This window comes from Chelmon rostratus, chromosome 23 (genome assembly GCF_017976325.1).
Source record: "Chelmon rostratus isolate fCheRos1 chromosome 23, fCheRos1.pri, whole genome shotgun sequence".
Taxonomy (NCBI): Eukaryota; Metazoa; Chordata; class Actinopteri; order Chaetodontiformes; family Chaetodontidae; genus Chelmon; species Chelmon rostratus.
The window spans coordinates 12,494,339-12,518,454 of record NC_055680.1 but is presented as its reverse complement, the minus strand read 5'-3'; the positions used below and the strand labels follow the sequence as shown (position 1 = coordinate 12,518,454).

General features: G+C 43.0%; 2 protein-coding genes across 2 annotated transcripts; both read right to left on the bottom strand.

Moving 5' to 3' along the window:
• Positions 1-552: 552 nt before the first annotated feature.
• Positions 553-9,213, bottom strand: tnfsf12 (TNF superfamily member 12). Its single transcript, XM_041965109.1, has 6 exons — positions 8,496-9,213; positions 7,027-7,108; positions 5,243-5,299; positions 5,070-5,093; positions 4,845-4,972; positions 553-3,632 (listed from the first exon to the last, which is right to left on the bottom strand). Exons 1-6 carry the CDS (start codon positions 8,667-8,669, stop codon positions 3,357-3,359), a joined length of 741 nt encoding a protein of 246 aa, XP_041821043.1. The 5' UTR covers positions 8,670-9,213; the 3' UTR covers positions 553-3,356.
• Positions 9,214-10,998: 1,785 nt separating this feature from the next.
• Positions 10,999-18,928, bottom strand: sat2a.1 (spermidine/spermine N1-acetyltransferase family member 2a, tandem duplicate 1). Its single transcript, XM_041965079.1, has 6 exons — positions 18,792-18,928; positions 18,430-18,481; positions 18,011-18,094; positions 15,259-15,360; positions 15,077-15,117; positions 10,999-14,841 (listed from the first exon to the last, which is right to left on the bottom strand). Exons 1-6 carry the CDS (start codon positions 18,852-18,854, stop codon positions 14,674-14,676), a joined length of 510 nt encoding a protein of 169 aa, XP_041821013.1. The 5' UTR covers positions 18,855-18,928; the 3' UTR covers positions 10,999-14,673.
• Between the last annotated feature and the right edge of the window lie 5,188 nt (positions 18,929-24,116).

Here is a 24,116-nt window from a genome sequence, read left to right as displayed (position 1 = left end):
TTGGCATTCATTTGGACTGATGCTCATGTCGGCCTGATGAATGCAAGTCCAACATTCCTTATTGTTTTAACTCTGCTTTGGTCTCCTCCAACAAAATTTGGCTCTTTAGCTCTACTGTTAGCCAGCTAGTTGCTAATTTTGTCGCTCTGCCATTTAGTGATGTACAGGTAGTGAACAGTGGTTTTATGTTCACGAGAATAGTGAGAGTGAGCCAAAACGGTGAAGTTATGGGCCTCAACACCAAAACAGTTAGCTTAACGATGCTAAAATGCTCCACAGAGCTGAGGGGAACTGCAGTGATTATTTTTGTGGGTTTGTCATCACATGTGGAGCAGCTTCTTTCACTTTCCCTATTATTATTTGACCCTTTGTTAAAACCAAATTTTGACTAGTGCAGCTATAAATTTCAATTAAATTTTTCCCATCCAAGTTATTCCCGAGAGATTCCTGCTTTCACATTATCCCTTCGTTTCTGGAGACACACCAGCAGTTTTTCTCTGCTTTTTCATGAAACAAATTTGAAAGTCTTCAAAAACAACAACAACAACAAAAAAGGTTTATTCCACATTTATGACGAGTGAGTTGAGACGAAACTGCATATACATCATGATTTTACAGAGAACTTCTTCAGAAGTCTTCACAAGAATTTCCGAGGCGGTAATAAACTTTGACATTTCAAAAAATAGGAATCGGGGCAGGGAAGTGTGTAAAACAGTGTGTGTGTGTGTGTGTGTGTGCATGTGTGTGTGTGTTTGTGTGTGTGTGTCAGTGTATGGGGAAAAACATGCCTTGTCCCTCCACACACAAAGACCTTCAGCTATGTGGTTCAGGTTCAGATTCAGGAAGTGAAAATTTAGATGGCTGCTTGTGTGTGTGTGTACAGAGGACACTCAGGGGAATCACTATGTGTGTGTGCGGTCTAATCGGTGCTGACGGGGAAACATGAGGTGCACGGGGGTGGTGGGAGTGGTACTGGGGGGGTGACAGAGACACAAAAGGGAAAACGATGAGGAAATCAAACAGGATACAACGTCTCCACTTAAAAATCGGACATCTTTCCATTTGAAAACATGGATGTTTTTGCTCCAATTAAAAACACTACGTTCGCTGCAGTAAAGTGCTGAGGAGAAACCAATGCGGTCCGTCCACAAAAACTACTTATAAACAAGAGTGGGAGTGCTGAACCCACTGCTAGAAATACACTGTTTGTATTGTAGCAGGGAATATTACAGAAAGCAGCAGCAGCAGCACAAGGGAATGGAAGGAGTTTCATTTCTAAAAAGTCATAAAAGTCTTACAATGTGACGAAGAAAAAATTTGAGAACAAAAATCAGGAGCTTAACGTGACAGTCTTCCTGAATCAGAAACCAGAGCTTCATATTTATTGCCTGCGAGGTTATCAAGGTTGACTGTATACACAACCCAGATCTGCTCCATTGACAATAAACAGCAGAGTAATTTCCCAGACACATGCTGGCTTGGATCTTCTCCATGTTATTTCAGAGCTGTGCTTTGGTTGGGATGAACTGATTCAAGTTTGGTCACTGAAGGCCAAAAAACATCAATCATATATTATTTATTTTCAGCTACGCTAATAGCATGGCTCTATGGATGGCAATGTGAGTCAGTTGGTCCACACTGAGATATCTGAACAGCTGTTTGATGGACTGGCATATGATTTGGTTCAGAGATTCATGCTCCCCAGAGGATGAATCTTGCGGTCCCCCTTAACTCTCTTCTAGCTGCATCATCCACCATCAAAATTTAAACATGTCCAATACTGCAAGACCAAAAACTGTCCCATTAGCCTCATATGTACTTTGTGTTTAGTGCTAATTAGCAAAATATGCTAACACACTAAAAAAACGATAGTGAACATGGTAAGCACGGCTAAACATCAGCATGCTAACACTGTCATTGTGAGCATGTTAGCATGCTGACGTTTAGCTCACAGAGCCGCTAGCATGGCAGTAGGCTGTCCTGGTGAGCAAGTGACTTGTGTTTCGCTAGAGGCTAATGGTGGGGCGAGTCACGCTGGAGAAAGCTTAACTCTAAATCCAGCTAACATCTCCTCATGGTTAGCTAGCTGTCGGTTTGAGCTGCAAAAAAAAAAGCAAACTAACAAAGTGGTTTGGCTAACGCTTTTCCATCCAATCAGCAACAGGTGGCTGTTCATGCTAAATCTGGCGTGCTAACGTGTAAAGGCATAAAGAGCGTTAAGACTTTTCAAGATGATTGATGAGTCAGAACCAGAAAATGCAGACGATGCTGTTTTGTTCAATTCAAAATCTGTGTGATATCAACTCACGCTCCAGCTTCGGACGCATGAGGGCCTCTCCAAATACTATTTAATGGCTGTGGCTCTTCATGGCAAATGAACGGCTATCTGAAGATTCACAAGTTACGGCTTGGAGGTCACGGTTACTGCATCACCAAACAGATAACAAAGGCAGAAAAAGAGCAACAGAGCTGTATTTAAAGCCACACAAATTTCTTACTGCAACTTGCAACTGCTCTCCAAAAGTAAAGCCCATATTATACATAAAAATACCTTACAATCCAATCTGACTTTAGAAAACAGCACAAATTCACATCCATGTTATTTAAAACGTTCCCCCAGCTCCTGACTTGATATGCACATACGTAAAAAAAAAAAGTGTATATAAAGTATATAGAAAGTATTTAAAGAAATGCAGTAATGTCGCACTCACACATTGCATTGTAAAGATCATAAAAATCCATATAAACAGGAACGGTTTGATTCATTAGAATTCACAAACACACACAGACGCTGCATTGTATAAAATATCACTGACAACTTGTGTAGGCTGCTTATAGTGTCGAGATCTGACGCTCGCAGACGTGCTCTCAGCTTTTTGAGGCGATGGTGATATAAAAGTGGAAGGTGCATGCACAGCTTTACTGTCAGTCTTATAAAGATAGTGTAAGCACAATTTATTATGTGATACAAAGGCTAAGATGAACATCCAAGTATTTTTTTTTCCATTTTATACGAAGCCCTTTATCTACAGGACGGCTTCCATCACATCTGTTCTCTCGGCAGACATTCATCGAGGCATTTCATCCACTTTGGGTCTTGGTTTTAATCCAAAGGTCTGTGTTTTGCGTTCCAAAACAGCGCCGCTGTCCAGAGAAAAATTCCACAACAACTTCCACAAATGTCAGGTTTGTCTTTCAAATTAACATCTTCAGGAAGAGGCTGTGGCACGATGTGATGCCCACGACTGCTTATGACTGTTTAACCGTGTACAAAAAAAATAAAAAATCCCATCCGTACGAAAACAAGTGATTTTTGTTGTTCTCAGATGAGTTTGTGTGAAAATTGATCCCGAGCTTCAGTTGACTTTAAAGATGCTAAAGATGTGAGGCGAGGCCGACGGGTTGCCCACCGTGTGGAGTCTGAAGGACGAGCCCGTGATGGCCTGCAGCTCCGTGCCTCTGTCCAGCCGCAGAAGGCCGGACACCTGGCAGGGCTTCAGGAAGTGGAAAGGGTGCGGTCCGGCGGAGGGGGTCGTCCCGTAACCCTCCATGCACTGCAGCTTCTGAGGCCTCTGGCCGCTGGTCACCACATCCAGCTTCACGTACTGAGACTGCTGCTCGTTGAACAACACCTGAGGAGACAGAAGACGGTCCACATCTCACCAAGGGAGGTTAGCACGAGAGACGCCAGAAGAACTTGTTTCCTCTCAACTATCCGTGTGAAAACTAACCAGACTTCCTCACGATTTCCAAAGTCCTGTTATCATAATTCTTTGTTCCCTTCTTTTTTTTTTTTTTGGCTCGATTTTCTCCAGACCTCTGTCAAAAGTCTGGCTACACGAGATTACCCGAAACTTGATATCCACCTCGCCAAAAAACCTGATATGTACCAGTACAGAATGACTGATTATTGTCGAAAATAAAGGCTGTTTTTTTTTTTTTTTTTATAAAGATCCACTTAGTATGAAAACTTAAAAGTGGGGCTGATCCCAAGACTCTGTTGACTCACTCTTGTTGCAAATATGAAATCGATCTAAGGTTTCTTCAGTTCGCCTCAGCAAGTAAGGAAGCCAAATTTAAGAGCAAAATCATTTCTTTTATTGAAATTTTTAAACGCTTGTTTGAATTCACCTTTCCCCTTGAGGAATACAAAAATGTTTTCACACAAAACAATTTTCCCCATGTGACAAAACGGCTTGTTTTTAACAGAAGCAGCTGCTAAATTTTACAGATACTCTATATGATGATGTTAATTTCTAAAATAAATGTATGGCATTGTGCACTTTAAAGCTGCATTCATTCTTTTTTGCAGTTTAAGCTGTAAACACAACACCAACATACTGTCAACTTGCAAACAACATTAGCATTCATTTGGAGTCATGTTTCTGGGTGCCTCCTTTAACCTCTACTTTTGGCCCTGTTTTGGTCTCCACCGGCTCCTTAGTGAAATATCTGGCTCTTTAGCTCCACTATGTTCACCAGCTACTTGCTAACTGCCTGTTAGCTGGTTTGGGGCAGGGCAGGTAGTGCACATTGGTGTAAAAACATTATTAAGGCTTCTTTTGGAGCTGGAAATGATGCTGATGAGAGCTGTGTGAGTGAACAAAACATTAAAAATGCGGGCCTGAAAACCGAAACAATGAGCCGAAAGACGCTGAAAGGCTAAAAGAAGTGAGGGGAGCTGCAAGGATGATAACTCTCTGTGGATTTGTCCCTACAAGCAACTCCTTTAATGTTCCACATATTCATTTAATCCATTGTTAATATAAAAATATTGATAACCTGCACCTTTAAACTGGAGACTTCACCTTTGAGATAAACTACAACTCCCAGCACAAACTCACCTGGCAGAACAGGAAGTAGACGCCCGCCTTCTCCACAGTGAAGGTGCCTTGTTCCTTGTTGTACCTCACCGCTTTGCTCATATTCAGCGTCCTCTCTTCCCAACCCTTTATCACGCCACCCTCTCCCACTGACACACACAGAAACACACACATATCCAAGATGAATCACCTCATAGACAAAAGTTTCACAGATTATCCTCCATCCGTCACTTTTATGACTCTTACCTTGCTGAGAGGAGACTTTGGTTACTGGTGGAAAGTAAAAGAGACATTGAAAGAGAAAGAAAAGGGAAAGTCAATTAAGATTTTATGAGTGCAATCGTATAGGGGCATATGATTGAAACCACTTCAGCAGATGCTACGCGAGACGGCTATAAGCGATCTGCCAAGCCACTTACTCTCAAAATGAGACGCCGCTTTCTTTCCATTTCCATTCCTCCCTCGCACCGTCCCCCCTTCGGAAGGCAAGCAGAGACAGAATATGAGTTTGAGTGGCAGAGAAAATACGTCTGTGGGGTTTTTTTTTTTCTGATAAAGCAACCCTTCCCATCTGTATCTGTCTAATAACACGGTGTGTTAATTTGCAGCCATTTAGATTCAACCTGGCTTAACATGGTTAGCAGATGGGCAAAGGATTTCCTTTCACGTGCTTCAATATATTTCCTCAAACTGTTATTTTCAGTCATAAGCGTGTGCCTTTTTTTTTTTTTCCTGTGGGGGCTAATCTTAGTGCCAGCTGGTCGCAGCCATCTAGAAAATCCAGAATACAGAGAAAGAATAGGAGAGAGAAGGAGGATGGAGAAAGAGGAGGGAGGGGGGGGATAAGATAGACAGCAGTGGAAGTGAGTGAGACAGTGTTAAACGTAGCCTGAGAGACAAAGCGAAGAACACTAAATAAGAGGAATGAAGTGCCGGAAAAGAGAGTCAAAAAGGTCTTTGGCTGCTCTGTGACCCACAAGAGTCGCTTAAGAACAGAGTGAAGCAACAGCTACGGGGCCTGCTCGGATAAATACAATAAATAAAACGCAACACTAAAAGGCCAGAGCTGCAGAATGCCTGCTCTTGTTACTCTCTAATGGTTTTTTTTAGCTTTGCACTCCGGCCAACGGGGAGCGATTTTAAACACAGATACAACTCCAATACTGTATATATGAACTGTGAAATGCACGCTTTATGTTTCGAGGAGGCGCAGCCAAACGCCGGGCCCCCGCCATCGTGCAGGAATATTAAGTCCCTGCTAAAATAACTCACAGGTGGGTGACCCTGTAGATTTAGGATTTGCTATGGGCGAGCGTAAAGCCCTCAGGCAGGCCAGAGTTTCCTGACTTAAGCTGTCAGTCATCGGGAGAGAACATAAAAGCAGTGTCCTGCTGAAACGCTGCACCACCATGGTGGTCAGCTTTCCACAAACTGGAAAAAGCTGTTTGGGCCTTCTCTTTCCATTGATGGCCTTGAATTTCTGAACACTGTTTAATGCGTTTTGGAAGACAAAGTCAGATATCAGTTACTGAAGAGAAAAAATATCTGCAGGATATCAATATAGATATTTTGGCGAGGCACGTCGCTCCCTAAATGAATCCTTTTGTCAAATTTGGACAGTCATCCCTCCGCTGAAAACCAGCATGAAAAGCGTCCGAGGGTTCACTCTCAGACAGAATGCGAACAATCAAGCGATCCCGTGACGGTGACGCAAGCGGAGGCTATAAATACCGCAATGATAGGTCATCAAATATCACTGCTTTCACAACAAATCATAGCTGTGTCAGTCGTGTGCTCGGGGGGGGGGGGGGGGGGGGGGGGGGGGGGTTAAAAAAAATCAATTTCATTGCCCAGAAGCGTGCAACAAGGCCTCGGTCCCGCGCCAGCTGCTCTTCTGGGCTCCGAGGCCGTTCTGGTCAGACCTGTAATTTCTGAAGCAGTCATCCAGCTGCCTACTTTTTCCTGTGTCAACTTTTAGCAGCGGGTAGTGCCTGCGGCCCGCTAGACCCGACCAAAGTGGCATGTGGGCCAAGCCTGGCCAGCGTTTGTGTTAAATGTTCTTCCCAAAAAAACAACAGAGCGCAGTTGGTAAGTATTGTGTCTGTGGTGATTTGGGGGCGGCTGAGAGGCACAAAACTTCTATATGTCGGTGGTGTTGAAGTCAAGGAAAATGTAGCAGTGGAGGACTTGTGATTTGCACTACCGTCTCTCTTCACTCTCTGCCCCACCAGCAGCTCTCTCTTCTCCAGAATGAGCTGAACAATGGCCTTCCTCTGTGTATTGACCTGTTGAAAGAGAGGGGAAAAAACGCACTATTAACAAATGTCCAATAAGCCTATTATGACTTTTTGCTGGCAGCGATCCCACACAGCCACAGACGGCCTCTTCCAGCCAGCCAGCCACATAAACAGGCTCGTCTTCTCCGCCATCCTGCCCCCGCTGCCATGCTAGCTTTAGAATAGGTCTACCACTTCCTCAGAGACTGGTTGCGACACCTAATGCATGTTTTTAGTGCTTTGCATTCCTCACATGTCTTTACTCCCTTTCTGAGACAGAAATGAATTTTGTCAAGCCAGCAAAGTTTTAAATCCTTGGCTGGGGGCCCACTGAGTGACCGAAGGAGGCCTATATGAAGTAAGAGGAGAAGTGGCTCAGGGAAAGTATGCTTAAATTTACTGCTACTGTGGAAATGGAGGCAGCGAGTTGCTCTTCGCTCTCCAGACGTTCACTCACTGGCTCTCATCAGGAGTTGGCCAACGGTCAAATGGACAGAACGGGGCCCCCTGAGAAAGGCTCCAGCATCAACACTCCACGTGTCCAATTTTGGGGTGTTTGTGTGTGTGTGTGTGAGCGTGTGTGTGTGCGTGCAGGTCTGTCAACATGATACACAGCCAACCTGTCCCCCTGATCTCAAATCCAGTGCAACCTGGTTTTGTAAATACTGTGAACTTGAAACCAGAAGAATTTCCATCAGCTCCTTTTGGCTGCTTTTCGACGCATAATTTGCCATGTGATGCAACCTCATGCTGGAGTCTAACATTTGCTGCAAGTGCAAGAAGTTTCTAAACTGCACTTTGCATGAGATTGCACAGGATTTAGGACTGACCACAGCGCATGTAACTCCCATTGAAATGATCCGACCTCGACCTGCACACGAGACGCGGCTATGCGCGTTGCAAATCATTTACACTTGCCACACATCCAGCCTGTTTCACGCCTCGAGCCTCTGTGCAGTCAGTTGGGTCTGAAGTGCTCACATGCCAAATAGTTGAGGCTTTCCAGTAAATGGAGATAAAACTGGAGCACAAACTGGCACCAGAGTAATTAAACATGGCGGGGGGAGCAGAGGGGGGTTGGACACAAAAATAAGTAACTCCGCACAACTTGACTGCGCTTATTGGTAAGCAATAAAAGTGCCAAGCAGACAAATGGTGCAACAGAGCAGAGTACGTGCGAGGGGTGAGAGCGGGGGGTGGGGGGTGGGGGTGAAGTGTGGAATTGCATTTTTCCATTATCCCCCCCGCGAAGATTCCCAGTAACCGCAGCCACAAAAGAAGTTACATAAGAAACACTTGAAGATCTGTAATAGTTTCAGGCGAGTAAATATTATTGTTTGTACAAATGTGCATGCTATTCGGGGAGACAGACTGGGTTTTTAAGTATGACACGAACCTGCTCCAGTCGGTCCTGCAGGATCTTAAAGGACTGAGACAGGTCCCGCGTTTGTCGCCAAGTCCACGCCGTAAACAGCGCGCTGCATGCGGCCAGAGACAGAGCCACCAGGGCCAGAGACGCCCAGACGACCCGCAGCTTGCGCACTCGCCTCCTCTGCAGAATCCGATGCATGTTGGTGCAGACTGCACTGCTACTCACCGCCGCAGATCATCCGAGATCCCCGCTTCAACTCCATTCCAGCAGAGCATGAGGTCCCTCCAAATGGATTTCTGTCCAAATGTCCATTTTGGCGAGGAAGACGCGCGAGTGGAGAGCCTACAACTAACACCCGCCGCGTTTCAGACGCGCGGGTCCCCTCTGTGTCCGTTTGATTCTCGGTTTATCTGACAGATGAGTGGGTTTAAGGCAAGAAAACATCCGATCGTTCCTCCGCGCAGATCAAAGCCACCATCCTCCGTGTGTGCGGGCCGTCTCCAAACGCAAGAAAACTGTGCAACTTGCGCACATCAACTGTTGCATCCTTCTCCTTGTGATTCGTTGACTCAGCTCTCTTGTCTTCCCTTTAAACAGCGTGCTGGGGGGTCACTCTATTAGACAGACCGACGGAGCACACACGAGCGTGAGTTTACTCACACGCGCGCGCGCGCGCGCGCGCTCAGACTTGGAGGTGAACTTTCCGTGCGTCCTCAGCGGGCTCCGGTGTTGTGATACCCGCGTGCATCCGCCGTTAAAGTTCACCGCGGTGAGCGCAAGAAAAACATACGAGGCGCACCGGTGCGTACTCCTTCTCAGACCCACTTTCATTAACTTGCTTGAAAATATGTGCCATTCGCGCGTGTGACACTTCCGTTTGTGACCACAGGGTGGCTGTAGTGTATAGGTAAAGATTCAGCAGCCTGCCCTGCTGCGGATGTGGTTGGACTGTGTGTCCAGTGTACTATCAACAGGTGAGCCAGACTCACCTTGATGCCAACGCAGTTTCTCCCAACCAAGCCACATTTAATGGGAGATGAACCTCTCCATAAAATGTGTAGACAAGTGGAGGATACATACTCCATTCATGAATTTAACCCCCCAAAACAGAACAGTTATGAGATAATGCAAAGTATTTAATGTGTTTTGTTGCTTTACAAGTCAAATTAGTTTAATTTAAAAGTCTTTCTACATGTTCAAACTGGAAAATCTTTTGATCTTAAAATCATGTGATGTTTCCCAACCCTTTGTGCTTGTGACACCTTGTGACAGGATGCACTTCAATGAGTTCATGTCAATTTCTCCTTGCAAGTTGTTTGATTTGAATGCTTTTTAGATTTCTGATGAGGTTGTGTTTAATCAGGACACTACTAAACTCATACAGCCTGTGGTGAACAAACGTTTCATGGGCCCTGGTGCGTATTGTGAGGGGAAACCAGACCCTCCCACAAATCATGCAAAAAGTAAGGAGTTAAAATGATTACGCTGCAGCTTTCCTCTGTGCTTTGGTGGAAAAATCCACAGGGTACTGACGGAGGAAGATGCACGGCAGACTACCAGCATCTGAGAAACTCCAGAAGATTTTCAACAAATACTGCATATGTGCGTGCATATCAAGGAAATCATGAAATAAACACAGACACTCTTTTGAGGACAATGGCATACATATTTTGGACAGGGAGGACAGATGGTTTGAAAGAGGAGTGAAGGAAGCTATTTGCATAAAAGCAGAGAAACAACAGAGGAAGAAATTATAAGAAATATTATCCTTCCCCCACAATCCTTTCATCCCTTCCCAACCAATCACAGTTGGCCTCAGGTGACTCCAGCGACTCAGCCAGCAGCACTGATCCAGGTGGTATCAATGACTGTGATAACGGCCCATAGAACTGAAGAATGGATGAGTGTTTCTACATCAGAGTGCAGTTGCCCTCGATTCAACCCTCCTTAAACATGACCTAGATGACTGAGAGTCTGCGCAGACGTTCACTGGTTTCCTCTGAGTCACGCAGAGACTCATCAACCAAAAATCCTGAATTTCTCACACAGGGATGGAAAATTAATGTAAAGTCACAGCTACTTAAAGGCTACAGTGGAAAGATGAGTTTTAGCTTTCCTTTGAAAATATTTAACAAGCTGGTTCAGTGTTCCAAAGCTTTTGGGGCCGTAATTGACAAAGGCTGCATCCCCACTTTTCTTCAGCTGTTGCTGGAAACCAACAGACCAGCAGCAGCAGATGATCGCACTGTTCTTGAAGGCAAATAATGAACAAGGGAGTTAGCAATGTAGCTTGGTCCTTGTCCATCAAGGCTGGTGAAGGTTAAAAGCAATTGCGTACTGCCAATAATTTAACCATTTCAAGCATTTTTTTTTAAGTTCAAACTATACATATTTGAATTCAAAAGTTATTTTTCCAAATGTGAATAATTTCAGATTTACTTTAAGTTTTTGAAAAAAGCCCACGACTAACTGATGAACTGACTGAAGAATCAACACAACCACACATTCACTTCATTGAACTGCAGGTTTTATTCCTCAGTGTCCTTTAAACAGAGCATTCAGACAAGTAAACAGTAAATCACACTCTTGGTTTTTAAGAATGGGAGGTATAAAATAATTTTTATGAAACCAACACTTAACTCTCATGCAGGTTTTAGGCGAAAGGTGACATGGCTTTTGATATTTTTTAACTTTTCTGGCACAGCAAGTGACACTAAACTGTGAAAGGTGCTTTTTCCGCAGCCACTCGGGTGAAATCAGTGCATCAAACATTTTGCTGGTTATGTGAAAAACCCTATGGATCCATCTTTTTTCTGATTTTCATGTGTCAGTTGAGGAATTACATGCCGCTTTGTGTGTGTTGATTGAATGTATTTGATCTTACGAAGCCCTTTAAAAACTGGATGGAGAGTAAAATTGGTGGTGTTTACTTTTTTGATTCACAGTGTTTCCATGACCGTCTTTATTTTCAACCATCTCAGAGATAAAATCGGCCGCATGAACGCATGAAAACATACGCGTCTGCTGACACAACACATCAATGTCTGCCTGCAGCATTTGAAAACAAACAAACACCAATACTAAACACACTGGAAACATCTCCCCATGTGAATGGTGACACACTTAGGCCGTTCCTGACAACCAAACCGCACTGTGGAAATGAGCCCAATGCATCAACATGGCTGTCTCGTCCACTTAAACTGACTGTTACACTGTGTAGTTATTATACACACATCCCGCAACAAAAATCTAAATAAACACTTCAGACATTTATCTTTTCTTGTCGTTTGCATGCGAAGCTGCTCCTCAAAGTCTCGTTTATTGCAAAGATTTGACAGGAATCAGGGTAGAACTTTGATTTGATTCTGAAACAGTTTGCAAAATCCATGCTGGGAACAAAGTAACATGTATAATTTATAGCTCTGGGTCTGGCATTCTGATGGGAAGTTGCAGACAAGAGAGGTTATAAATATCTCTTCATGTTCCCTTGGACTCTGTATTGATTTCTGGGCTCGTGTGCTCTGTACAGCCCGTCCTGACCAGAAAAACAGCTTGTCCGTGCGAGTAGATTATTATGACCTATAGTTATGTTTGCTGTTAGAAATTATGACAGGAGCAAAGGATGAAGTCAGGTGACGTGTTCATAGAATGTATAAAACATCGTCTGTGTGACGTTTCTGGGGAGCCATTGTGAAACTCAGTGACAGTGGCTCTGGCCGTCGGCATCTTGGCCTAACATGTAGCCAAACTCCTGGCTAATCCAAATATGGGCAAAGAGGTGAAGCGTGGGTGGAGCTGAGGCGGGCGAATGAAACCTGGTTGCTGAAAGCTCTTAATGAATAATAATAATGTTTATGTCTGCTGTAAAGTCGGGCATTTTAATATGGGGGTCTATGGGGGTTGACTTGCTTTTGGAGCCAGCCTCAAGTGGTCATCTGAGGAACTGCATTTTGACACTTCCATGTTCGCTACACTTATCAGCTGTGGAGGTTGGATCCTAAACCTAACCAAGTCCTTATGGTGCCTAAACCTGAGCAAACTGAAACCGGCTCACAACGTCATTCAGTGTATAACCTGTGTACTCGTCCACATTGATGAAGTTTGTAGGTTTTGCACATTGGAGCAAACATACTGGACGTGAATATTTCCCGAACCAAATGTCCCAAAGATGAAAAAAAATAAAAACTCCACATTCTTTGCTCAATTATTTTGTAAACAAAGAATGACACGAAATTCAAATTGCAAAAGCTACGAAGGAGGGTCAGTGGTTCCTACTTGTTTAGAGTGAGAGAAAACAAACTAAATATAACCCACAACTCAGACTGTTCTCATTAAATTGCTGGATATGATACAAAAAGTAGACTGGATATGAAACCGAAGTGCAGACCTTTTCGTTTTAGCAGGAAAGATTCAGAGACACAAACTGAGCCCGGTCCAAGACATTTATTTTTTTGGATTGTCTGATTCTAGGCTTCATCCATTTCTTTGAAACTAGACCCAAGAGTTTGTTGTGCGGCGGCATGGAAGTAGGTTTAGGTTGAGTCCAACACATTCCTTTACTTCACAATCTAGTCACAACAAGTTTGTACATACATTAATTGGGCTTAAAAGGAAGAAAACAGTGCAAATACCCACATTGTGCTTCACAACAGCTTCACAAGTACTCCTCATCTGGAAGACAAGGGAAGAGGTGACTGGCTCTTTGGTTGCTGTTGTCATAGTTTATGATAGGGGTAGGATACCAAAGACCCACTCTTCTCCAACAGTCAAACAATGAAACTTGGCTTTGCAATGCATACATTTTTTCTGGATTTTTGCGCAAAACGATTGAATCTCTGCATGATCGACTGCTAAATTATATGTTACAGCCTCTTTTTCTTGTCTAAAAATCCCACACCCCACCACCACCACACACACAAGCGCACACCTTGCCCATATATTCTAACATTTTCACACTTAAGCAGAAAGGTTGGGATATCTGATTCATTTAAAACCAAAATCAAAGGTGCTCTGGATCGTAACATATCACATGGAAAAACACAAAACCACAGATTACAGTGCCTTGATTATGTACTATTTAAATGTATTGCATGGGCCCCGTTCCAATACTAAAATGTGCACCCTTGACTCTAAGTAATAAGCCAACTGACTGTTTGTTAAACCCCTTTTGGAACCGTAGCAAGGCAGATCAGTTCAGCTACACGTTGAAGTTTTGTGCGTGGGGCTGTCATAAGAGCGATGCCTCATATAAAAAGAGTTTGGAAGTCTTCGGTTTTTAGCCTTACCAATAACACCACAACAACATGCTAAGGAATGCATTAACTGTTTGTCTGCATTACTTTCAAAGCAAATGAACCTAGCTAGCGACATTTTTTTGTTCCTACGAGTTCAATTAGACTGAAACATTGACTGTTATACTGCTATATCAGAGTTTAGGCTAATGTTAGTGGTCCTGTCCTGCTCGTTACTGCATTTGGGCAAGTTTTTAGCGATAGCATAATGCAACATAGCTATATGATAGTCCTCAAAACCATTTCACCTTCACAATTAACATTTTAATTCCATTTTCATTTACCATATTGTTCTATAATATCAGGGCTAACTATCTCTACACTGCAAGAGAAAAATGATGCTACCTCTTTATTTCCTTGTCCTCTACATGGATCATCAAGGATACTGACTTTTTGCCTGGAACATGTAGCTTTAGCATCAGTCTTTTAAAAGATTTATCCATTATATTTTACAGGATTCTCATTTTAAAGCGAGTCAGCTGGAAACATCAAAAAGCCAGATGTAGACTGAGTTTTTCAGCCAACTCAGTGAGTTAGCATGGGCTAATACGCTAATGCCACCGAACTTCTGTCTCAATCGCCATTTCAATCAGCAAGAAAATGAGAAGCCTGCTTCTGTTTTTCTCTACGTGAAAGTAAAAACTCATTGTTTGAAAAATAACCAAGAACTTCAGGGGGTCAATCTGCCACTGTTAGCACTGTGCTGTGCTAGCATGGACGACTTAAAGAGCTAACGCTACCTGAATGGGCGTGGTGCTCAACAAACAGTTATTTTAATAATCTGTTTTTTAAGAAAAGCGTTTGTCACGGTCAAGTTTTGGAACGGGGCCACTGAGTGCTGCTCTATCCCTGCCCTGTGTGGGTTGACCTCATACTTGCAGAGGCCATGCCATCGTGAGCCCGGTGTTGGGTCAGGGCTGGGCCAGATGCTGCAGGGCCTCTCCCTCGCAGCGCATATTGTGGTAGCCCAAGTCGGCCGTGACGTCGAAACAACCCTGGCTGAGGTAGAAGTCCAGAGACGATTTGTTCCAGTCCAGGACGGTGAAGTTGAGCTGGTTGCAGCCGGCAGCCAGGCCCAGCTGCGGGACAGCAAAATTAAGCAGAAAGACAGACATGAGTAGTACTGTACTGACATAAGGGATGGAAGTTGCGAAAATATGCAAGCTCCAAGACATATTTTGCATTTTGCAAAACAGTGAAAATGATATCTTTGTATAACGAGAGAAAAGGCCCTACGTTGAACACACAGCATATTTTCATTTCATAACTTCCTAACACTTAACAGTTATAATAATGGATTGATGTTTTACTCACCTGTGCTACCTTGCTCATAAGTGCTTTACCAATGCCCTTCCCTGAAAGACACATACCACCTGTTATCAAAGATTTCCTGCACACAGAGACATGCTTTATTGATGTTGTGGCTGATTTTCTCCCAGCCATTTCATCATTATTGGATTATATGATATGTCATATTTTGAGACAATGTACTGTACCTCTGAACTCAGGCATCACATATAAGTCCTCCATATAAATGGATCTGCCCACCGATGAGCTGTAGGAGTAGAAGTAAAGTGCATAGCCTATCTTCGTATGGCCTGAAAGCAAACAGTCAAAAATGTGAAATCAATGCACCAGAAAAAAGTTGGTGCATGGTTGACACAATGGTTACAGGAATCAGCTTTTTAAAGCGGCATAAAGTCAGGTGACGTGGTCGTAGACTGTACAAAACATGGCCGTGGTCTCTGTGTAGGAGCCGTTGTGAAGCTCGGTGACAGCGGCTCTTTGGCTCTTTAGCTGCTAAATGCTCCAATATGTTCATGGCTAGCTTTAGCATAGCTTTTGTCTGCCGTTTGCTGCTGGGCAGGTGGAGTAGAGTGGTTAATTAAAACATTTTTTTCTACCAAAAACAGAAGCAAAGACAGAACAGTGAGCTTAAAGATGCTAACATGCTCCGTAGAGTTGATTGAGGTTGTCATTTTACACGTTGTTATAAAAATACTGACAATAGCACCTTGAAGGTATCTACCAAGAAACATGCTAATTGCTTGTATGTTGTATTACAGCACTTAAGACTGTAATATCCAACAATGCAAGAAAATCAGTGAATTCAGTCATTCTTGTTGGTCTTGTTGCTTTAAATTGTTTATTGCTGCTAGCGGCTAGATTTCAGGACAGCCGCCAAGAGCTAGCATCTTTTTCACCTGTAGAAATCAGCATGGATTTTTTTGCCTTGTTTTTAGGCTGATTGTGGCTGACACAAATTAATCTGCATCCTGTGAGGCAGACATACGTCGATGAAGAAGCTGTCTGGCTACGTTCGATTATCAGACTAATGGGATATCCAGGCGTAGTAATTCAAACACTGAGACACAGGAGGCCCCTCCTCAGTATGGAGTCAGATATCTGAGGCAAGTGGAGAGTGGACGGCGGTGACTCTATGGAAAAAAGGCTGTGTCATGGAAGAAAAGGGCCCAGCTGGGCAGCAGAGCGTATGTTAATGCTCTCATTACTGTATTCTGAGGAAAAGCAGTGTGTTAGCCTCGTTATGTAAGGAGAGAGGCCACATCAGCAGGATGCCGTTAGATTAGGTAACAGAGCTAATAAATATGGACCGATGGACCTTGCAACTGTCGGACGACAAGTGCAAAATGCAGCTGCTCTGAAGTATGTGCTGCGCAATTGTGCACTTATAAAATGGCATAATAAGGAAAAATTGAGAAAAAGAGAAAATCAGTATCTCTTTAAATATGTGGTGATTAAGTGTTTGAAATTTGTGATTGAAGGATCTAAATTACTGTCGTTGTCTTCTCATGTAAAATATTTTACTGAAGCTTTGCAACTTAGCTTTAAGGTCCAGTGTGCAGGATTTAGAGGGACTGATTGTCAGAAATGGAATATAATATTAACAATTATGTTTCCATTAGTGTAGAATCACCTGAAGATAAGAATTGTTGTGTTTTGCCACCTCAGAATGAGCCCTTTATATCTTTAGAGAGAGCAGGTCCTCTTCCTGCACCCAACTGCATATAACAACAGCAATAACTAGTGGAAAGAGTGGCGCATTTAGCTGCTGAAGAGCCAGATATGTCTCCCAGGAGATGGTGGAGACCGAAACAGAGCTAAAGGAGAGGGAATATTGGGACTTAATTTCACCAGGTGGCCAGAAACACGACTTCAAATGACTGATAATGTCGCTCTGTATCAACTTGATGTATTGAAAAATTTTGAGGATTGAATAAGCAACCTTTTGCTAACAGGTTTAAACCCGATTTAACAAGCAAGTTGGGCCTAAATTCAGTGTAGTGCGTATGATTTTATGCATCAGAACTTCAGTGGGCCTGGATGAAGAACATAAAGACCCCTACACCAGATCAATATGCAGCAACGAGAGATGATGTGAGTGTTGAAAACTCATAGATGAGCAGGTTGAATAGATTTTAGGCCTCACAGTGAAAATGACAGGCTTCATAACCCTGCTAGAAAAGCTGTCCAGCCTGCTCATGTTTTGGTGTTTTAAGGAGTGCTTAAGATCTTCCAGCAACCTTAGTAATGTCACACATGTGTCCCTCTGGGGTGAATTATTTCTGTAAGAAGTACCTGCACATTACAAGTGCTCTTCATTTCATAATAGCAATCGATTCAAAAAGTCCACATTTATCCCTGTGTGCTAGACCTCCTATTAGGCTGCCAGTGTTTTGGTTAAAGACAAAACAAGATGATAGTATTTCCAGCTAGAAAACAGTTTGAAACAATAATTTCGGTTGGCTAGATGTATGGTTTACCTACATGAGTCACTTTAAAGCATGGGAAAGCGCTCAGCCGTCCATAACTACCATTTGGCTAAAGGCCTTTTAATTGTATCTATCAGTGGCCAAAAAAAAATGCTGCTGCAATGCAGTTTCTGCACTGACAGCTTGAATCATGTTGTACTTCTGGCCACAGTCCAAACAGTGAGGACACAACAGGTGCTTTCCTTCGGTTAGGTGGCAAAACTACCTGCTGTTAGAGGACATCACTGACCAGAGAGGCTGGGAGTCTAAAAATGCTTGAAAAAGATAAAGACGTGCACAACTCCATCACTCACACATGTAATAATATAATAATAGTCTTAACTCATAGAGCACATGTCAAAGTTTAGGTTACAAAGCGCTTCACAAAGGCAGCAAAATAATATGTGATTGCTTGCTGTGGTCACAGTCAGTGAAGTAAGTGAAGTAAACAGTGTTGTTGGTGGTTCTCTCTCACCTTCTTTGGTTTTGTGCTGTTCTGGCACCTCAGCGATGATCCCGTGGAAGAACGGGTTCTTGGAGAAGCCGTCCTGCTCCAAGTCTGCACATAATACACGGAGACGCCGTGAGCTTGTGTGTGATGTGGTGCTGGTGGTGTTTTGTGAAGCTTAGGTCACGCGCCCCGTGGTCTTTTCATGGTTAAAGCCACCTCAACACAAGGTTCATCGAGTAGCTATTGATTGGCTCACGATCTGATCAAAGGCTCCAGAGCTGCTACTAGATGGGCCATGTGCTGAGACTGTTTTGTCAGATGCTTTTTCCATGGTCAAGACAGAGCTGTGTGTGCTGGGGTAATGCATATTTTGTTTTCATGAAGGTCAAACACATCTCAGGTCAAGGCACAGATTTACTCAATATAGCCACATAATAGAGTACCTCTCTGTGTGATTTTCACATGGTCCGCAAGTTTCTCATGTTCAGCCAGTTCCTGTGAACACAGAAGAATGACAATAATTCATATTAACCGTGTGAACTATGACAACCCTCACCATAAACATGTGAGCATGAGTGTGTTAGACTATGGCCCTGTTTGCGCTGTTCAAACCAAACGGCTGGGAGCGGCTCTTCTGGTCACGTGTGCGCTCTAACAAAACCACAGCTAATTCAATAGTATCTCAATAATCTAATAACAGCGACACGGTGCACATGAAGCCCTGACGTCAGCCTGTGAGTGACAGGATGCTGCATGTCTGTCTGACGCAGGGTCATACGCAGCGCGCGCGCACGTGTTCGCTCACCACGATCATCCGCGCGATGTCCTTGCAGTCCTCCACGTTGGCTGCCCGGATAGAGTACTCCATTCTGGTGCGGGGCTGACGGCGCGGCGCTCACAGTGCGGCGGTTCTCTGGCGGGATGCGGGCGGATGCAGCGTCAGATAGTGAGGAGGAGGACTGCCGCCGTGCCGATCCACTCAACCGTAACTAAACAGGATGAGGAGTGAGCTGAGAGCGCCCCCCTGCAGGAGGGAGGCGGCCCGGGGAACCGATAGCGTCAAAATCCACGTGTTGTGGAGAAAGGTTACTTTAAACCTGACCGGACAGCCTTATCATGATTGGCTTGTTTTTGAAGTTGTTGCTTTGTGTGAAGCACGTTATAAGGTGGGTTTAGAATAGTGCTCCATAAATAAAGATTATGATTATGATTATTATTAACATTTATAATTGAAGATGACCTGCAGAACTGATGGCTTATCGAACGATCGAAAGTTCATTCATCCCATTCATTGATGATTCATCAACATACATCATAAAAACTTCACAGTTTATTAGAGAGTGACAAACACATTACCCTTCAGTAGCAATGACTTTGTAAAATTTACAATTACAGATTTGATCCTTTATTGGATTTTGGTTTTCCAGAAGGACATAAACCATCTGGGGGGATTTTTCTCACAGCCTGTCAACCCCATATTATCCATTTAAATGGATTTTTAACTACAAAGCATTAAGTACTAAAGAATGAGTAAATCAGTCATTAACCATTTTAAATGGCTTAGTTACAATCTATTAATCCTTCACAAAGGCCACCTTATTATAAAGTTGCAGAACTAATATGTTTGTAAGCTTGTGTTTGTCTAAGTTGTTGGTGTCTACCAGTATTTGATGTTGTGGCTTACAAACAGAAGATACTCTAAAGATGAATTCATTCTTGTGTGCTATACATTAGATAAATTAATTAAAACACATAACTGAATTGTTTTTTAAAAGCCCTGATTTGAAACTTGCCTTTGGGGGTGTTTAAACTATTTTTCCCAACAAACTAACTGATGCTCTGGAGCCTATAAGGATGTTGCCCTCAGTCACTCAGTTCAACACTGTGGTTCAGAGTGATTTATCTTTAAATAATGTTGGCCAGAATGAAATTTGGTGTGGATGAATTCCCGACCTTATGTGTTGCACCACTGTCTGGCTTACTCTGGTTAAAGTTACTGCTTGCATTGTTGAGCACCCCATCTTTCACATTTGGCCACTTTTTCTTATTTATATAAAACATCCATCTAAACATAAATGACAGGTTGCCATAACATATACTGTGCACATTCATGCTCCCGAGAGGATTCACCTTTTCCTCTTGAAGCAACTCATAAGCTTTCTTCCAGCTCCAGTCTCAGGCAATCTTGAATTTCAGATAGAATCATAATTCACCAGGCAAATTGCCATGGAATTTGCTGAGAACATTCAAATCAATAAACCCCTTTGATTTAGACGAGCCCCGTGACCTTTCCTCAGGATAATCTTTACATAGTCACAAAATCAATATTTCCCAGTTTGTGGGGTGTAATGAGCGCTGTGGCCTCTAGGGGGCCCTAGCAATGCTTTGTCTGTCTTGTCGGTGCAGCTCAGATGAATGCATGCAGCTCTGTGGGATCAGTAGAGGAAATAGTGCACCTCCTTCATTGCTAAGGCTCAAATACATTTTATCATTTTAATTTAATTTTCAATGCACACAAAATACAACGAATACACACTGTGTGTCTCTGGGGACGTTTAAAGAACATAAAACAGGCATTTTTAGACTAAACTTTAAGTAAAATGTGTCTTTAAAGTTATAATTTTGAAATGAGTTACTGCAAAGACAGGCTGACCATTATGTTTATTCATTAGGACACTGCAGGCCTCCATGTGTCTGTGTGGGTTTCTGTTCTTCCGCAAATCCTTAAAGAAGGTGTCAGTCCCGGAGAGGTTATATTTAGTTAAACCTGCCTGAGATGACGCACAGTGTGGACATGTCATCAAACTGTGAACTTCAGCAGCAGAAATAAGAATGATCTCACGATTAGATTTTGTTTGCAGTGCTTCCCACAGAGCGTTTAAGGAACCGAGAATGCCTTGAGAGAGGGAGGGAGGGATGCACTCCAAGAAGACGCAGCGACCACATGATGTGAATGGATGAAGTAATTAAAACATTACTCATCTTGTGAGGGTTGGAATGACACATCTGCGCTCGTGGACGCCTGACAAATGCTTGTCCCTGTTTCAAGCATCCAGTTTGTGAGACTGAAAAATTACTTTTTCTTGTAAAATCAGAGGTGGTGCAATCAGAATCTCAGATATGAGCAGCTAAATGATGGTGATTGTTTGCCAGTGGCACTGCAGCACTGATGGAGAAGTTGAAAGCACGAGTATTATCACCGCATGATGCTCACACAGTACAGTCTTATGACGGTCATTGTTATTTAGCTGGTCAAAAAACGAAAAAAAGGGGGGGTAAATTATAAAGTCAATTAAGATAGAAGAAGATGGGATTTTAAAAACTAGTTACAGAAAATGAAATAAAATCAAAATAGAAGAGAGCAGAAATACAGTACGGAGTGCATTTACAGCTCAGAAATAAGACATAAGGTCCCCCAGATGCGACAAAGGAAATAAAAGTGCTGTATAAAAAAATAGAAACTCAATGGCAGGCACAGGATTTGAAGGGGTGAGAGTTTGGGTGCAGAAAGCTGGTTAGTAGTGCCACCAAATAAGCACTTTTAAATATTTTGTCATTTTTTTTGCTATTCTTCGTGTATTTGGAAGTTGACAGCACAGACAGTCGGGTGGAGCTGGATGTTACGATTGTGGAATGCATTTTACACCGCGAGGCCGGGGAGACGCCCTAAAAAAAAAGTCTGTTAAACTCCTAACGATGTTTTTGAGACCCATATTGTGAAGCTGAGGCTCAAGCCAAAACCTTTGTGCTTACACAAAAACAAAAACCTTCAGGATTTGCGTTTTCCATTCACCTTTTCTTAGAGTACAAACAGGCACCAGCAGAACTTTTATGAACCACTTGTGTGAGTTAATCTTTGTGGGAACCCTCGGTTAAACGACAGTGTAATGATTCGCGGTGAAAGCAGATGACACAGAAAAGCTGGTTTGGCTCTGTGTGACGTCTGGTTTGAACTAATAATTGATGAAAGATTTAGCAGTGAAGCATCTCAACAGGGCCACAGGCCACTCTCTATCATGAAGATTTTTTCATCTAAAGTCTGCTTCCTCATTTTTAACATTTCTAATAACTAATAACATGCTTACAACCCACTGTAGCTTGCTGCCTTTGCTTATTTATGTGTTGATTCTGCGGCCCTGTCACAGTATAATTAGACGAATGTGTTTGCTCCAGGCTAAAAATACATTTATGAGAGATCTGTCACAGTACACGGCATTCTCCAGGCTGGAGGGTGGGGAGGAAATGAGCAGGGAGAGGGGGATTTTAGCCAGCTTTCTCCTGAAAAAAAAACAAAAAAACGCCGACTGCGAGGCTATTAATAGCTCCGGCAAGACGGTGCGGCTCTTTAAGGCTGACTAACGGCTCCTTTCATACCACGCAAGCAGAAAAACCAGAGCGTTGCCACCGTTTTCATCAGCGGCCTCGTCGGCACTGCTGATGACGTGCGTGCGACACCCCTGACAGCTTTTACAGATGCACTGGAGGACTTGCGGGCAGCCAGAAGCAGAAACAATGTAGAGAATATTAGTCAGTGGATTGTGAGTAAGAAAGAGTCGGGTCTCACTGGGCTTTCTGACAAATGCTACAAAAACCCAGAGATGATGCTGGTTGGTGTGTTTGATGTCATACCTACTTGCTTTCAGAAAGTTCTTGAGGCAGATGAAGTTAAAGATGCTAATCATCTCATATTACTCTGGGACACAGTTCATGAATCTGGGCGAGGGCGTCTGATGTTGAAAGGCCGGAAATGCCCGATGACCTGGGCTTACATCACTGATGATGCACCACAGAGCGTTTCTCACGTCTGTTCTAAACCCTTTATCTTAGCAGTTCTACATTTTGGGAATTACATTTATTTGCTTTCTGGGGAACGAGATGAGAAGATTGATAGGCCTATCACTCACGTAGCACTCTCATATCTGCCCATTAAAATAAAGCCTCGGACAGCTAATGTTAGCTTAGCATAGCATAAAGCCCGGATCAGCTACCCAGGGAAAAAAATGACACCTCTGCTTTTAAACAGGCTATTAAACAATCAAGAAATAACAAGTCGATTAATGAGCTTTCAAGATGCTGAGCCTTGGACTTCCTCACTGGACAGAATCAGGCTAGCTGTCTCCCCCCGTTTCCAGTTTTAATGCTAAGCTAAGCTAACTGGCTGCTGGCTGTAGCTTCATATCCACCACATACGTATGAGAGTGGTATCAATCTTCTCATCTAACTCTCGGCAAGAAAGCGATTATATCCAAAATATCCAACTATTCCTGTAAGAATATGATTGTTGCAGGTGAGGATTTTTTCCAACAATCTTTTTAACTCCCTCCTTCCCACCCACAAGCACAGGAACAGCTCAGCCAACCAGTAAGAAAGACAGATAGTAAAAAAAAAAAAAAAGATCATTTTATTTATTCATTATGAATAAATGAGACAACAGGTCAAACTAGAAAAAGTTATATTATGACTGCTTAATTTTCAGAGATAAAAAGTTTAAATGGTTGCCAGGTAGAAATGTAGAATTGATGGAACACTAAATCTTTTCTGATTGGCTGATACATGACCTGTTTAACCCGATGGCTGTACACTGGAGGCAGCAGCTGCTTTCACCTAATCACAATTATGCCTCTGCAAAGAAAGGAACAGACTGTCATTTTAGGCATATTCTCATATGTGCAAAACATGTGCAGCAGAGTAGTTGCTGCAGATCATTGAAAAAAATGCACCGTATGTCCAAATTTGGTGATTTGGAATTTATCAGATAAGCTTTAAGTGGAGGATAAAGTGTTCCTTTACTGGTTGAGAAAATCCTTTTGCTCCTTAAGATTAAATAAACCTGTGCCTCTTCACAGTGTTTACAGTGCTACAACATTGTCACTTGTCATATGACATAATATTGTTGTCGTACCCAGTATGACGTCAATGATGCAGCACTAAAAGAGTAAAGCCAAGGCTGTGTCACTTCTATTAAGCGCGAATGAATAGGCCACTTATTACATAACACTGACATTATTCACACCTCTGAATAAATAAAAAAGATTGTAATTCTGTGTTGCCAACGTTAGAAGGTGGATTTACAAAACGTACTTCACAGCCAAGTTCTGTTAGCGTCAGTCGAACAACCCAACATGCCGTT